Source organism: Trachymyrmex septentrionalis, unplaced genomic scaffold (assembly GCF_001594115.1).
Source record: "Trachymyrmex septentrionalis isolate Tsep2-gDNA-1 unplaced genomic scaffold, Tsep1.0 scaffold5, whole genome shotgun sequence".
Lineage (NCBI taxonomy): Eukaryota > Metazoa > Arthropoda > Insecta > Hymenoptera > Formicidae > Trachymyrmex > Trachymyrmex septentrionalis.
The window spans coordinates 1857153-1873797 of record NW_017305672.1 but is presented as its reverse complement, the minus strand read 5'-3'; the positions used below and the strand labels follow the sequence as shown (position 1 = coordinate 1873797).

General features: G+C 35.1%; 1 protein-coding gene across 1 annotated transcript; it reads right to left on the bottom strand.

The window, feature by feature from the left end:
• Positions 1-4590: 4590 nt before the first annotated feature.
• On the bottom strand, positions 4591-16206 carry LOC108751552. The gene is made up of 4 exons (XM_018491788.1): positions 14375-16206; positions 14136-14245; positions 5851-6103; positions 4591-4790 (listed from the first exon to the last, which is right to left on the bottom strand). Exons 1-4 carry the CDS (start codon positions 16059-16061, stop codon positions 4591-4593), a joined length of 2250 nt encoding a protein of 749 aa, XP_018347290.1. The 5' UTR covers positions 16062-16206.
• Between the last annotated feature and the right edge of the window lie 439 nt (positions 16207-16645).

The window sequence follows — 16645 nt, the reverse complement described above, 5'->3', positions numbered from 1 at the left end:
ATAATTTTGTGTATAAATGTCATATTCTTGGTTAAAAAAAGAAAAAGTAATAAGTAATTGTTTACAATCTTGTTGTTTTAAAACAAGCTCAATTTGTTTCTGCAATGATCTTTTCAAATTTCTGATAGTATGCGTATGTCTTTAGCAGCTTCTAACAATACTGATCTTAACGTTGATTCTTTTTTTAATTCAGAAACATCTATCGCTTGTGGTTCAATGTTGTATTTTTTTGGAGGAAATATTTTCTCAAAATATATTTCCTTTGAATATTTTAGCTTCGCAAATTGATGAGCACTTGATTTTCATCATTGTTGCTCAAAACTTTTTGTTTTTGATAAACTGTCTTCAGTATTAACATAATGAATCAAGGCAGCGACATGTTTACATCTTTCACTCTTGTTATATGCATACTTGCAAGTAACTTTTATGACCAGTATATCTGCATTTATCTATAAGAAAAAAATTTTTTAAATAAAATTATAAGTAACAATTTTAATACACAATTACAAAATGGAAACAATTTTATTTACATTTTGTGACATGTCATACCCAGATTCATTTACTGCAGTTTGCCTTGTAATTTTAGCTTTTATTAAATAACTTCGACCATTTTTCTTATGCTCTTCTACTTCATTCACGTATCCAGCTGATACTAAAACTTTTTCTTTGCGTTCTGTCTCTGGTTGAAAAATAATTATATGCCTAATTCTTACAAATCTAGTTTTAATGATAACATCTATATATTTGACAAAAAAAAATTCATTAATTACTTATAGTTTGTGTTTTTTAAGGAGAATATTCATATACAATAGTGCTCGTAAAGATTTGCACATTTCGGGCCGATTCCAGCGTGCTACTCCTACTATATATAGAAGAAAATAGTTATTGCGATATAGAAAACAATTATTGCGTCGTTATTTGAGACTTTATAAGACTTCGTATGGAAAACACGGAATTTCCAGATTCACGTATTTCTTTATTTCAATCTTCGCAAGTCTGTTATAGAAACTTCTCGATGTAAATTTATAACAATTATTGAATAGTTTCTGATAGGCAAGAATTGTTATAACAAAATGTTTCAGAAAATTTAGTATTTGATTTTTTTAAGAACATAAAAATTATTTTGCAAGAAAAATATTCTTTAATAATGTAAAGTACGATCTCCGTTTAAGCTGCAGAGACGCTCCTGAGCCAGAGCATCACGAGAGGGGCGCCGAGCCTCAAGTGGTAGGTAGTGGGGGTAGTGCGCCGAAATCGACCCGAAATGTGCAAATCTTTGCGAGCACTGATATACAATATCCAAAAATGTAATCTTATATTTTAAAAACGTCGATCTTATAATTTGTACATATATCGTAATAACTACACCGCCTGCTTTTTTTTGTAACCGATAGGTGATCACGCACCCAGCGAGTAGCATGTGATGATGAGATCACGTGAGATTTTACGCCAATAAATTGTGGAAAAAAAATTATATGATCTTTACAGTACATTTAATTTCTTTAAAAAATAAAATTTTTTCTGTGTCATATCTCACAAATTAAATATATGTATATAATAATGCAGATTACAAATAATACTATTTTTTTATTATAATATAATTTTATCCTTAGAGTATTCACGATGAGTCATTTATATCTTGTTTCTTTTTTTCGAAACACTGCACCTGGTTAAATAATTTTTTCTATCCTTTCCTTCTTTTTAAATATACAAATTCATAAATGTTTTTAAAGATGTTAAAATATTATATATATAAGAATTTATTCATAATTTTTGTATGTTTGCAAAAATTATTGAAATTAACACAAACGACCCATCATGTACAGTAAAAGAAAATTGTATATATATAAGAGTTAAACGTATAATTTAAAGATCTTATTAAAAATAATACAAAAAATAAATTTAAGTATAAAAATTACAAAAAATGCAGTATATATTATAATATGTGACATGACAGCACCTATTTCATTCATGAAAATATATGTCAGGGACCAAAAAAAAACGTAGACTACTAATCTAAAAAATATGTACATATAACGCGAAAAAATGTTACCAACATATGAGAAATAAAAATAACTTAAGAGTTTCCTTGCAAATAGGCAGGTAAATTTAAGTGGTATGAATTCTAATTTTCAACATCCCCTACAGAAGTCATTATTTTTTAAGATTGGGGATCAAGTTATTTTGTGAGCTGAAGGTGTCGCGGTTGTGCTAGTGGTTTGATTATTATATCTGCGAGCATCAGGTCCGTTGACACATACTTGATTTGTATTTCTCCAGATTCAATTCTCTCTCTGATGATATTTGGTGTCTATATGTTTAGTGTAGGGTATCCGCTAGTCATCTACAAGTTAAGCTCTTTTATTATCACAGAATAAAATAGTGGCCCTCTTCTCGAAACTTGGGCATATTTTTCTCTCTAACTTACGTAGCCATAGAGCTTCTTGGCAGGCTGATGTTAATGCCATGTACTCGGCCTCCGTCGTAGAAAGTGCTATGTTGTTTTTTGCGGTTGTTTTTTTGTTATTCCAGGAAATAGCCCCTCTTTGGACTCTGAAAATGTATCCTGTGATGGATCTACAACCATCTGCTCTTCCAGCCCAATCTGCATTACAGTAGCCAACAATTTCTTGATCATCTTTTCTTGAAAAACGAAGTTTCATATCTTTCGTACTTTTTAGATACCGCAGTACCTGCGTTTTCATCGCATGCCACTGAGCAAGTTTTGGATCGTTGCTAAAATGACTTACTATTTCAACTGCGTATACGAGGTCTGGTCTAGTACCCAGTTGAGTGTATATAAATGCTGCCAATGACTTCACGGTATGAGATGGTCTTTATCTTATCTCTCTCTTTGTTTGTTTTTAGACTCCTCTCGAGTGAGGATTTGATTTTTGTCCAGAGGTATCGAAGCAGGATTGCAATTTTTCATGTTGAATTTGGTTAACAGCTGATTAATGTAATGGGTTATTTCATCCATAAAAAAATCTCTTTGCTAATCCCTTGTTATCCGAATTCCGACGCAACTTGTATCTTTACCTAAATCTCTTACAATTTACAGTTTAATCTCTTTCTTGAGTCAATCTTTATAATAGCGTTTTTCTGTTCTAGATTGTTGCTAAATATTAGCATATCGTCTACATATATAGCACAATCAGAATTTTCTCACCTTGATTTTTCTGGTATACGTACGAATCTGCCGTAGATCTCTTAAGATTGAGATTCTTCAATACTTTGTCCGGCTTCTTCTAGCCATGATTTCCCTGTTTTAGTCCATAGATGGCCTTGTTTAATCTGTGAATGGTCTCTTACTGTTTTAGTGTCTTCGTCAAACACCAGGATTTTGATATAAATTTCGTTGTTTAAATCGCCCTGAAGGAATGTGGTGACGACGTCTGATCTATATCCAAATTGTACCGTGTGGCTAGCTCGAAAAGGCACCTGAGGGAGTTAAATCTAATTACTGGTGCGTACGTTTCCTCGTATTCCAAACTCTTTTTCTTGCATTGTCTGATGTCATTATTTGCATCTCTCTTACTCTTGAAGATCCATTTAGCATCAATGGTTTTTCTATTTGGAAGAAGAATTATCGGTGTCCATGTGTGATTTTCTTCATGTAAACGTAATTCATATCGTATTGCTTCTAACTACCTGTCGGATTCTTCACAGCGCAACGCTTCTTCAATCGATGCTGAATTCGTGAGTGATGATGCTGCTACTCGATAGATGATAAAGTCATCCATTTGTTTTGGCGCTCTGAATGATCTTCTAGAAAGACCTATTTGCTGCTGGAATCCCGTCATCTTCTATAAATGGAGATCGTTATCGAATAAATTACTTCCTCATTATCATTTCCTAGCTTAGTTAACAAATACCAGCATATAATTTCGTTTCTCTCCGATCTCTTTTGTAGAAATATTAAATATTAAGTTATAAACAAATGGAGATCGATATTGAATTGTTTTGTCATTATCATTTTCTAGCTTAGTTAACAAATATCAATGTATAATTTCATTTCCGTGTATAATTTGATCTTCTTTTGTTAATATTATTATGTTAATGTAAATATTAAGTTATAAACAAATGGAGATTGAGATCGAATAAATCGCTTTTTTATTATTATTTCTTAATTTAGTTAGCAATTATCAGCGTGTTTTATTATTATCGACTTTATTGATCCTGTTGTTTTAAAAAAACCGAGATACTACCATAGTGCAAATCGCAGCGCTCGCTGATCATGTATATCAGCGCTCCTTGCGTAAAGAATGTCAGGACATCAAAGGAATATGCGAAATATGGTCGACGATGACATATCTTAATCTGAAAAGTTACAGATCCGGACTTTGCGTCACAATATTTCCGTTTATAGGGTACGTAGAGAAAAAATAAAAGCACGTATAATACAACCGGAGTGTAAGCTATCGATTAAGTATACTTAAAACTTGATCAGGACAGCCGTTATTGAGATCCGATAATCTTGATCCGGTGATCGCCGATTCGCGTAAAGGAGGCACGGCAGTGTGCACTCACGCCATGCTTAATGCCGAGACACTACCGTGTCTTCAGATCAGTTCGATTTCTTCGAGATTGTTATAGTCTGATTCTTCTGTTTTTGCTTTCAATCGATGTCTCGTCGCTAGAATCATCATTCTCCGGTTTGTCCGTAATTGGAAGAAATTCCGATTTGTGCTTCTGCGAGCTTCTAGTATTGTTAGTCTCTTCGTCGACTTCTCGGATGTGACTATGTTGCTCCTCTGTGAAGATCACTTCTATTCTTTTTAGTATTTTTCCTGTTGTTGGTACAATCGATAGGCCTTACTGTCCTCGCAATAATTTACGAGAATGCATTCTGTGCTCTTCTTCTCCCATTTTTGTCTTAGTTTCTTTGGGACATAGGCATATACGAGGGTGGTCCCAGAAGTGCCCGACCTGACGTACAGATGGCGGTTATTGTATAAAAAAATCACTGTAGGGGAAAGCACCAACTTTCTAAAGCTTAACTATGAAGTTTGAAGACGCTACGTTGTTCAGTATTTGTTTGGCAGCCATCAATAGTGAACGATCTCGGTGAATTTGCAAAGATGGAAAAAATTGGTCATCGTTATGTGATACAATACATTCATTTGAAAGGTCTTAGCCCAACCAATATCAAAGCCGAGCTGGATTCTACTCTGGAGGAGTCTGCTCCTTCGTTTACAACAATAAAATATTGGGTGGCAGAGTTTAAACGAGGCTGCGAAGACGAACATTGCAGTGGTCGACCAAGTGAGGTGGCCATTCCAGAAATGGTGAAGAAAATCCACAAAATGGTATTGGGTGACCGTCGATTGAAAGTGCGCGAGCTAGCAGACATTTGAAATGGTAAACATTTCAAAAAGTGCTGTATATCGCATATTGGCTGAAAATTTGGAGATGAGAAAGCTGTGCGCAAAGTGGGTGCCGCGCTTGCTCACAATCGAACAAAAGCAGCGTCGGGAGGATGTTGAGTTAAAGTTCGAATTGCTTCCCCACGCACCCTATTCGCCAGATTTAGCCCCCTCGGATTATTTTCTCTTTCCAAACTTGAAAAAATGGCTCGGTGGTAGAAGATTTACCAACAATGAAGAGGTGGAGTCTGCGGTTAATGGCTATTTTGAGGAGTTCAACGGTTCTTACTATAAACAGGCCATCGAAGCTATTGAACATCGCTGGGAAAAGTGTATCGAGCTAAAAGGAGACTATGTTGAGAAATAAAGATATTTTTTCCCAAATTTTTTGTGTTTTCTTTGTTAGGTCGGGTACTTCTGGGACCACTCTCGTACCTTGATGTCGAAAATTCTTAAATAACGAAGATCCGGTTTTTTCTCCAACCAAACTTCTTCGGGAGTTTTTCTGTCCAGTATCTTCGTTGACCATTTATTGATAAGGTAAACAGCAGTTGATATCTCTCTCCAGAATCTTTTTGGCAATTTGGCTTCGAATAGTATGCATCGGGTTTTTTCGACAATTGTCCTGTTTTACCTTTCAGCCACACCACTTTGTTCTGAAGTGAGGCATGTTCGTGTGATGCTTGACTTCTTTCTCTAGAAATTTCTTCTTTCATTGACGTACTCTGTTCCGTTGTCTATGCGCAGGGTGCAAATTCTTTTTCCTGTTTTATTTTCCACGAATTTTTTAAAGTTTTTAAATACCTCCGTTACCTAATCTTTGCTTTCTAATATAAATAAAGACCCTTCTCGAATATAAGTCATCGATCAAAGAAAAAAAAATACTTCGCGTCATCTATTGATTTTGTTTCCATGGGGCCGCAAAGATCGGAGTGTATCAATTCCAGAATTCTTTTTGCTCGATAATTTGATCTTTGAAATGGCAGTTTGGTTTGTTTATCTTTCAGGCAGATTATGCAAGGACTTTTGATTTCTCCTTTGGATCTGAAGTCCTGTAAGCCCAAACTCCTTTTGTAATACATTCATATATCTTCGCAATGTTTCAGAATGCAAGTGGCCTAACCTTTTACGCACTGATCTCCATCACCTGTTGTTGTTCAAACTTCCATTGTCGGTTGATTTAACTTATACACACTGTTGATCAATGAGCATACTGTAGCAACTATTTCGTTCTTTGCATTTCGTATCTTGTAACCACTTTTGTTACCATATGTTCCTTCTGAACGATCTTGCTTACTGAAAGTAGGTTAGTTGTGAGTTCATCAGGGTTGGGTAAGTTAACTTTTTTTTTAACTAAGTTAATTTGAAGTTAATAATCTTGAAAATTGAACTTAGTTAAGATACAAGTTAATTTATAATGAAATTAATTGAATTAAAAGTTAAGTTAATAAAAAAAAGTAATTGAAAAGTTAAATTTATTTTTTTAATGATTTCAAGGTTTCAAATAATGGAAATGACAAATACTTCATTTTTAGAAAATACTCCATATTTTATTTATATGTTTTGTTTATATATACTGTTTAGTATATAAGATTTGACAATGAATACTGGCCTGTGGTATGTCTAAAGCTTCAGACGCAATACGAGGCAGTAGCGATAATAATAAAGAATAATAGATTTCAATCTATCAAAAACTAGACACATCGAAATACACGGTTTTTGACAGATTGAAATCTGGGGATCGATTATATATAATAATTTGAAATGAGGTAAAAATTACAAAAGAGAAAATTTACTAAAATATTTATAATTTCATTGGTCAACACCTAATAAATTTGCTCACTTCTGCAACCCTCAGCTTGTTTTAAGTTATCACTATTGCCGCATATTATGTCTTAATTTAAAAAAATTAAATAAAAAATTAGTTACGGATAAAATATAACTTAAATAAAATTAAAAACTTAATGGTATAAAATGTAACTAAGGAGGATTCACAGGAGTTATACTATCAAATTCCTCAATTGATATTATTCTTCATGATACATATTATGTAGTAGCTCACTTTCATTATCTATTATATATATTATATATTATATATCAATATGAGCAGTTTTTTCAATTATTATCGCTGGATTTATTCACTGATTCTCCCTAATTTCTGTTAAGTTAAAATTAATTAACTTTTTAACTTAGCACTACCCAACTCTGGAGGTGTGTACAGGATATTCGCAATCAATGCTTCTTTTATAGCGTTTTCTCTTGGCTGCACTATCGCCCACTAGTGCAACACTCAGTATACATACTGTGTTTCCATGGCTACGATATAGTGCAAATTTTATGCACAAGTGGGATTTTGCTACACCGTTTCAAAGGAACGGTATAGAATCAGTGTGACATTTAAAATTTGAAAATGGAAGTCAAGCGGGAATAGAGTTTTAGCGCAATAATAATGTAATGTACACCATGGTGCACCACTCTAGTGTAGTGTAGCTGAGTGTAGTATTTATACGCAACTGGTACGGTACCAGATTGCACCCAGTGTGTCCCAAGAGAAAACGCTATTAGTGTTATTAGTGTTAGTCGGTCTATAATTTCGTCTACTTATGTCTACTGTGACCGTCCCTCGCTAAGTGACTATATTTATTGCAATTATAGCATCTCGGTCCTTTCGTGCCCTTTTGGGGATCTCTTCGTTTTACTTGTAATGCTGTGTCCTTGTTCACCGACTGCTGCAAGTCGTCTTTCACCTCTTGTAATAATTTTGTTTTTATCGAAACTTCTAATAGGTGTGTTCGAGTTTTCGAAGGTTTGTATTTATCTCGCAAGTAGGAGTGTACCAATCCATTCCTTCTTAACCTCCAATTTCATTCCGTTCAATTTGTATGATGTGGAAACAAAATTTTAGTAATGTATTCTTCTACTGACGAGCAATTTTCTAAACGCGTCGTTATGACCGCTCGTAGAAGGCCTTTCTCGACAATCCTGAATCTTTATAGATTTCTTTCAGGTTATCCTAAACTTCTTTCAGTCGTCGTATATTGTACGTGCACGTAGATTGACGAGTCGACAGACAGAATTATTTTAGCTTTCAACTTTGCTGTATTCTGTTTGGTTCACGCATTATCACAAATTCTGTTCGAGGTACGTTTGCATAGCAGATTGCTACGTATTGTAATTGTCTTTTCCGATCAATTTTTCAATCGATGACAATGCGGTGCATTAATAACTAGTGTTATTTTGTGCCATTATTCTGCACACATTGCGTTCAATGATTCAATATCACTACGAATCCCTTTTTTACCGTACTACCGTTACTTATTCTCGGGCAATGATATCTAGGCCTATAATCTGTGGTTCAAGGCGGTGTTTTTTGAATAATAAATGGCAATAGTGACCTTCTTGATCTCTTTTATTAAACAGTTTTATTAAACAGTGGAAGCATACAAAAAGAATTATAGCAGAACCGGAAACGAATATGAAAAACGTATCATGTCGAACTAACAAAATAAAGGAAGACAGACTACCAATCTGAAAAATATATATGACACGAAAAAATACTACCAACGTAAGAGAAATAAAAATAACTCATGAGTCCGTTTCCTTGTGAATAGGCGGATAAATTTAAGCGGTACGAATTCTTTCAACAAATAATAATATCAGTCTCTATGAGAACTCGTTCACTTATAAATTAAATAAAATTGTTAGAGAATACAATTTATTGCCGTTTTTGTAACAAACATTGCGTTTATTTCATTGTTATATAATTAAAAAGATATAGATTAAACTTATATTATTTACTTCTATATTTGTTTTGAAACAAGTTTCATATCTCAGGAGAGATTGCATTTAAGAAATAGCTGAAAGATGACGTAAGCGTTTTTTATCTTTGTCTAATTTTTCGACTCTCTGGGATGTTTCTCCCCGGCTTCATCGATCGTTCATGTCGAATCTAAAGGAACGTTGTATCAAAAATTCAAATAAAAACCTTTTTAATTTCCTCTCAGTAAGTTGTTCAGTTCCGGAAAGCTCACCCAAATTATGACAGATTGTGGGTCTAGGTTTCACGTAAAAGAAAGACTGTACTACTGAATTATCATTAGTCGAAGCAAAAGTGTAAGTAATCTAAAAGTGAGAATGATGGATGAAACAGAAAAGTACAGGATTCCATTATTTGATGGAATCAATTTTGATAATTGGAAATTCCGCATTGAAACGCTTCTGAATGAAATGGATTTGCTTGAATTTCTGGAAAATTTATACATGGCGATGGTCCAGTTAAAACCAGAGGACACGGCTGAGCAGCGGCGGGAAAAGAAAATATGTATCTAAGAGATACGAGTACATACTTACTTTTATTATCCAAGAGAATAAGAAACGTGATCGTTAAGTGTAAATCCCATAAGAATTGCAGACAGCCATCTTAAGTACGCCAAGGATAAGGAGACAGCATTCGAACTATAATATATAGATTGCATTACGACAAACATTTGAAAGAAGGTGCATTACAAGCCAATTATTAATACGTATGGTATGTCTCTATTATCTATGAAGTTTGATGCAAAAAATGATACGTTAGCAAATCATTTTTAAAAATTTGGTAAATTGATCAGAGATTTATAATTCACTGGTGCCATTTTAAAAGAAACAGGCGTAATATGCCATCTTTTATTGACAATGCCGTCCGAGTCAATAACGTAGTCACTACCATTGAAACTTTAGCTGTAAACAATCTTACTTTAGGATTTGTCAAGAATAAGTTAATTGATTGACTGGATATCAAATCAAGGATGAATGATATGAAATCAAGCAACAAGGAATCAATTTTTACAGCATTTGCATCATGACAGGGCTATAAAAAGGGAACAAAGATTAAAACATCATTGAAAGGAAACGAATCATCGAGATTTCATTATAAGTATAATTACTGTGGCAAGCAAGGACATAAATATATTGAATATCGCAAAAGGATTTATGATAATAAAAGTTCTGATAGCAAAACCGCCAACGCAGCTACAGGTTCTGAGGATCAAACGAGCTCACAAAACTATTGCTTTCCAGCAGCGATAAAAGACATTTCAAGGAGACACGTAAGATGGTTTTTGGATTCGGATAATAGAATCTGATTGACAGCAGTATTTTTTTAAAGAATATAAAAAATCTAGATATATCTATAAAGATTAGAATAGCTAAAACGTTAATCAGATAGGAGAAATTTTTCTTCAATACTCTATAAATGGTAAAGAGATTCCTATCACGGTCTGAGAAATGTATTAACAGTATCTAATCTTGAGATGAATTTGTTGTCCGTATAAAAACTTAGTTTTCAAGTTACATTTGAAAACGGCAGAGGAATAATTGTCAAAAATGACACTGTAGTTGCAATAGCGTATAGAAATAAACTCGGAGCGAATTAAGTTTTAGAAATTCTATCAATGCAAATCTAAGTACAAAGGATGAAGACACAGCACAGATATGGCACAAACGAATGGGGCATATCAATTACAACGACTTGAAGAAAGCTTGAGCTAAGTCTCAAGAACAGACTACAGGAATCAATAGCAGTTTGTCATTCTTACTTATGGATCTCTGCGAAGTATATATTCAAGGGAAACAAACAAAAAAGCCGTATAATCACGCATGTCGAAGAGAAAAACGATTACTGCAATTGGTGTACAGCGATTTGATAGGACTCATTACATCTGAGTCACGTGATGGAAAAATATATGTACTTACCTTAATAGATGACTAGTCATTTTTCCAGCTACATCTTGGATCAAAAACAGAGGTTTTACGATATCTCAAAATGTACGAAGCAATGACCACTGCGCATTTCAACACAAAAATAAGCCATTTTCATTGTGACAATGCTAGAGAATACTTATCGACATGAAGGATTTTTTGAGCAAAAAGGGATACAATATGAATGCATCATGAGATATTCTCCGCAACAGAACGGCGTCGCCGAGAGAATGAATCAGATCATTCTAGAAAAGGCAAGGTGCTGTTAAATTGTAACTCGGGAAGATTTTTTGGTCGATGCCGTACAAGCTGCTATACCTAATAAATAGAAGTCTGACTACTGTCCTAAACGGAAAGTTACATTATGTTTCGATGATCTATCCGACATAAGAAAAATCAGAGTTTTTGGATGTGTCACTTATCTGAAACTTCTTAAAGAATTCGTTTCAGAAAAGTTTGACTCAAATGTTACTTTATAGGGTACTGTCCAAATGGATATAAGTTCTGAAATCCAAAAGAGAATAAAGTAATCCAGGGAAGAAATATTTGATGGAACAAGATTCACATTCGATGGATTGATTACTAGTGACTAGATTCATCAAGCTGTAGCATTTATTTACAGAAAAGGTTGCGAAATTATGGATTCAAGAGAATTCGAACTCAATAAGTAATGAGAAAAATAGTTAAGAAATAAGTTAAGAAATTGATGAGGTCAAGTCATAATTTGATGAATCTGAAAATAAAAGATCTGAGAAATCTACCTTTTCTGAGATTATGGAGAAGCACGAGATACAAATCAAAACCGAAATACCTGGAAAACTACGCGATTCTGGCTTTACATGCGGAGACATTTGTAGATGATATACCAGAAAACTTTGAAGACATGACATTCTGGTCATGATATACCAGAAAACTTTGAAGACAGATGTTTGAGAAGAATAGAGACGAATAGTATAAAGCTTTGGTGAAGAAATTAGAAGAGGTGTGCGAATCAAGCATTTGCAAAGTCGAATCAAATCTATAACATGTTCGAAAATGAATTGAATTGAATTTAAAATCTTTACGCCGTATCAAATCGAATTGAATCCTTTTGATTCGAAAACGAATCGAACCAAATCAAATTTTTACATACTGACATTAGCTAAAAAAATTTATTTTGAATGTACAATATAAAAAATTAAAAAATTAATATGTTATAAATGTATTAAAAACAATATTTTTTAGTAATATCTGTATGTTGAAAATGACTCATTTTTACGTTTATCTATTATAAAAAGATTGTACCGTCATTGAAAATACTTCATAGTTAATTATTTTTTAAATTAGTTTTTAAAATCAATCTCCCTCTCATTTTCTCTCCCATTACATCATTGAATAGAAAGAGATAGAAATGGCCGTTTTCCATGGTCTCTTTTATCGACCATTTTAACACACGGATCGCGCAGTCCATTCTGTATATCTTTGGTGTATATCGAAACACAATCATAGACTGCGCAGTTATATCAGAAAGATGAAAATATCTAATAGAGTCCAATGATAACTGACGCGATGAATAAGTGCATGCACGAAGATTGATATGCGCTGATACAAGATTGGTGATAGGAGATGCAGGAAAGAGAGAGCAAGAGGCAAGTGATTCAGAATCGAACCATTAATGATTCGAAATATTGAACTTATCGGTTTAAAATCTTTCAGATCTGAAAACGAATCAAATTCACTGTGATTCGATTCGAATTTGAACTACAATAATTCGCATACCTCTAGAAGAAATAAGTGCCTTAATACCGAATGACAACTGAGATTTGACATTTCTTTCTCCAGAAAAAAAGATGAGACAATAAATGGATTTTTAAAGTCAAAAGAGATATTGACAATATAGAGAGATATAAGGACAGCCTTTGATTATTATTATTAGGCGTCAGGAACTCGAAAGCTCATTGCCGCAAATACCAAATCCCGCCACTGTTCCCGTCCCTGAGCCAGATCCCTCCATTTGTGACCCTCGTACCCCATTTCGTTAAGGTCCATTCTAATATTATCCTCCCATCTACGTCTTGGTCTTCCCAATGGTCTTTTTCTATCCGGTTTACCAATTAGTTTATATTAAATTCGATTCTCATCCATACGCGCCGCGTGACCTGCCCATCTTAATCGACGCGATTTTATGACATTAATAATATCCGGACTATTATATAATTGATGTAATTCTGCGTTGTGTAATTTTCTCCATTCGCCCGTTTCCTCATCGCGTTTTGCCCCGATGATTTTTCGAAGTACTTTATTTTCGAAAGCCCTAAATCTTTTCTCTTCTTGTAACGTAAGTGACCACGCTTCGCTGCCATAAAGGACTACCGGTAAAATAATCGTTCTGTAAATTCTAATTTTTAAGCGCCTAGACAATATCCGCGAACCGAGTAGTTTCTTAACCGAATAGAAGCACGCATTCCCCAAATTAATTCTTCTCTTGAGCTCTTCTCTTATTTCATTAGTTTGGTTTAAAATCGATCCTAAATACTTAAAATTGCTAACCCGTTCAAAAATTTTATCACAGACGACCAGGTTTCCGTTATTATGAATATTCTGAATTCTATCAGTGACCATATATTTAGTTTTTTCAACGTTTATTTGCAGCCCCAGTTCTTTCGTTTTATCTAATAGAATTTTAGCGTTATTTATTAGTGTTTCTTTATTATCTCCCAACAAAGCAATATCGTCCGCATATGTTAATATTTGTGTTGTACCGTTCAACTGCAAACCATCATTACTCTTCTGCATTTCTTTAATAGCATATTCCAATACTAGATTAAACAGAAGAGGTGACAATGCATCCCCCTGCTTTAATCCGCTATGAATATTAAAAGTTTCCGACATTTGATTACCTATTCTTACTCTACCTCTGGTATCTTTTAAACAAACTTGGACTAAGTTAGCCAATTTTTTGGGTATCCCCCACCGAGTTAAAATTTCATACATTTTCTCCCGTTTTATCGAATCATACGCTTTTTTAAAATCAATGTAAAGTTGATGTACCGATTGGTCGAATTCCCATTTTTTCTCCAAGATTTGCCGAATAGTAAAGATTTGGTCCGCAGTCGATCTATTTCTCCTAAAGCCGCATTGATGATCTCCAATTATCTCATCTGCATATGGTACAAGCCTCATTAATAAAATATTCGACAGAATTTTATAGCATGTAGGTAAAAGTGAGATACCCCGGTAATTATTACAACTCATTTTGTCCCCCTTTTTGAAAATCGGGATTATAATTGAATCTTTCCATTGTTCCGGCAATGCTTCTTTATTCCATATTAAGATAATTAATTTCTGAATTTCTTCTATCAATCTACTTCCCCCCCATTTAATCAGTTCCGCCGGAATCAAGTCATTACCCGGTGCTTTGTGATTTTTTAATTTTTTAATCGCGCTTTCTACTTCTGAAATTGTCGGTTCGTTAATCCTAGGTTCAGCCGTGTGATACTCAAAATTCTCTATTTCCCGGTCGTTTTCAGATTCGACATTCAATAACCGATCAAAATAATTTTTCCATGTGTTTAAAACTGCCGTTGTATCCGTAACTAAATTATCGTTCTCATCTTTCACCATTTCCGTCCTAGCTTGGAATCCCTTTCTAAAATTATTTATCCCCATGTACGTGCCTCGTACGTTACTGCTTTTACAATTTTCATCTATTTCTTCAATTTTACGTTTTAAGTATTGACGCTTCTTAATTTTAAACATATTATGAGCCTCTTGCCTAATCTTAAGAAACTGATCCCGAGTTTCCTTCGTATTTTGAGCCAACCACGTGATGCGCGCTTCGTTTCGTACTTTAACAATTTTTACGCATTCTTCGTCAAACCACGGCTTGTTTTTGTTCCTTTTACAAAAACCAACCGTGGCCTCCGCCGATTTTACTATCGCGTCTCGTACGTTTTCCCAGTGTTTATCAACCGTGTTATCATCCGATTCATCTATTTCCTTTGAAGCCGCGAGTCTATTCGTTACTTCGACCGCGTATTTTATTCCGTTTTCTCCCTCGATCAAACCTTGTACATTTAGACGTTTAGTTCCAAACAACTGCCCGTTAGTTTTGTTTAGCGAAAGACGTTCCCTGATTTTGGCAATTACAAAGAGGTGATCCGAGTCGCAATCCGCCCCCCTATAAGACCTGACATCGAGTACGTTCGTGTGACGCCGTTTATCTGCAAGAACGTGATCAATTTGGTTACGCGTGCCTCCATCCGGGGAAATCCAAGTTTGTTTATGGATATTTTTGTGTTTAAAATACGTGCTTTTGACGATAAGATTTTTGCCGGTCGCAAAGTTAATTACCCTCACTCCGTTATCGTTACTTTCCTCGTGCAAACTTTCGAGCCCGATCGTTGGTCTAAAAATGTCCTCTTTACCGATTTTCGCGTTAAAATCTCCCACGACTATTTTCATGTAATCGTTCGGTAATTGATCCACGAGGTGTTCGAGTTCTTCGTAGAACCCGTCTTTAATTTCGCCATCTTTATCTTCCGTCGGCGCGTGTACGTTGATTATCGCGATCTTGTACCATCGGCCCTGCACAACGAGCAATCCTAATCTTTCGTTTATAAATTTAATGTCTTTTACCGCGGATAAGATTTTCCTATTAATCATAAAACCGATGCCAAGACTATGGATCTCCGACCCTCCATAGTGAAGCGTGTACGAACCCGCATTAAGCGAACCCTCCCCGGCCCATCTTGTTTCTTGCAACGCGACAACTTCTACCCCGTACCTTTCGACCTCCCCGACCATCGATTGAAACGCCCCAGGTCTGTAAAGACTTCGGACGTTCCACGTATCCACTTTGATGTCTCTCCCGTGTTTTGACTTTATACGACATGAGTTCCCCGAGGTAGTCCCCACCCGGAGATCCGAACGGGGGACTAGTTTACCTCCGGAAAATTTTACCCCAGAAGAATCCATGGCGAGTTTTGGTTGTTTCTAGATAAAGTCGTTTCACGGTGTGAGCTTATCAAACCCACGCCCAACCCCCAAACAGGAGGACCATTCCAATCGGCTGTCCGCGACTGCTTATTCAATTTATTCGCAGCTAACCTCTATCCTCAACCGAGATAGCGAGGCTTTTCTTCTATCCGCAACCCGAGGACGCGCTGTGTCGTAGTGATTGGGACCCACCCACCCCGGGGATCACTACTGCAACTAGTTTTCCTTCCCCGAGTCTAGCGGTTGTTATGCTAACACAGACAGCCTTTGATTACCGACTGATAACCAAAGGCTGTTCACAAAAGAAGGGTTTCGATTATGATGAAACTTATGCTCCTGTCGCATGATTAATCATGTTAAGAACCTTACTAGCTGTGATAGTAGAAAAGGATCTTATAATATGGATGTGAAAAATGCATTTTTGCATGGAGAACTCCAGGAGGAACTGTATATGAAAATTCCTGAAGGTTTTCAAAATAAAATGGGTCAAATATGTAAGCTCAAGAAAGTATTCTACGAGTTTAAACAAGCTCCTAGAGTGTGGAATAAGACTACTAATATTT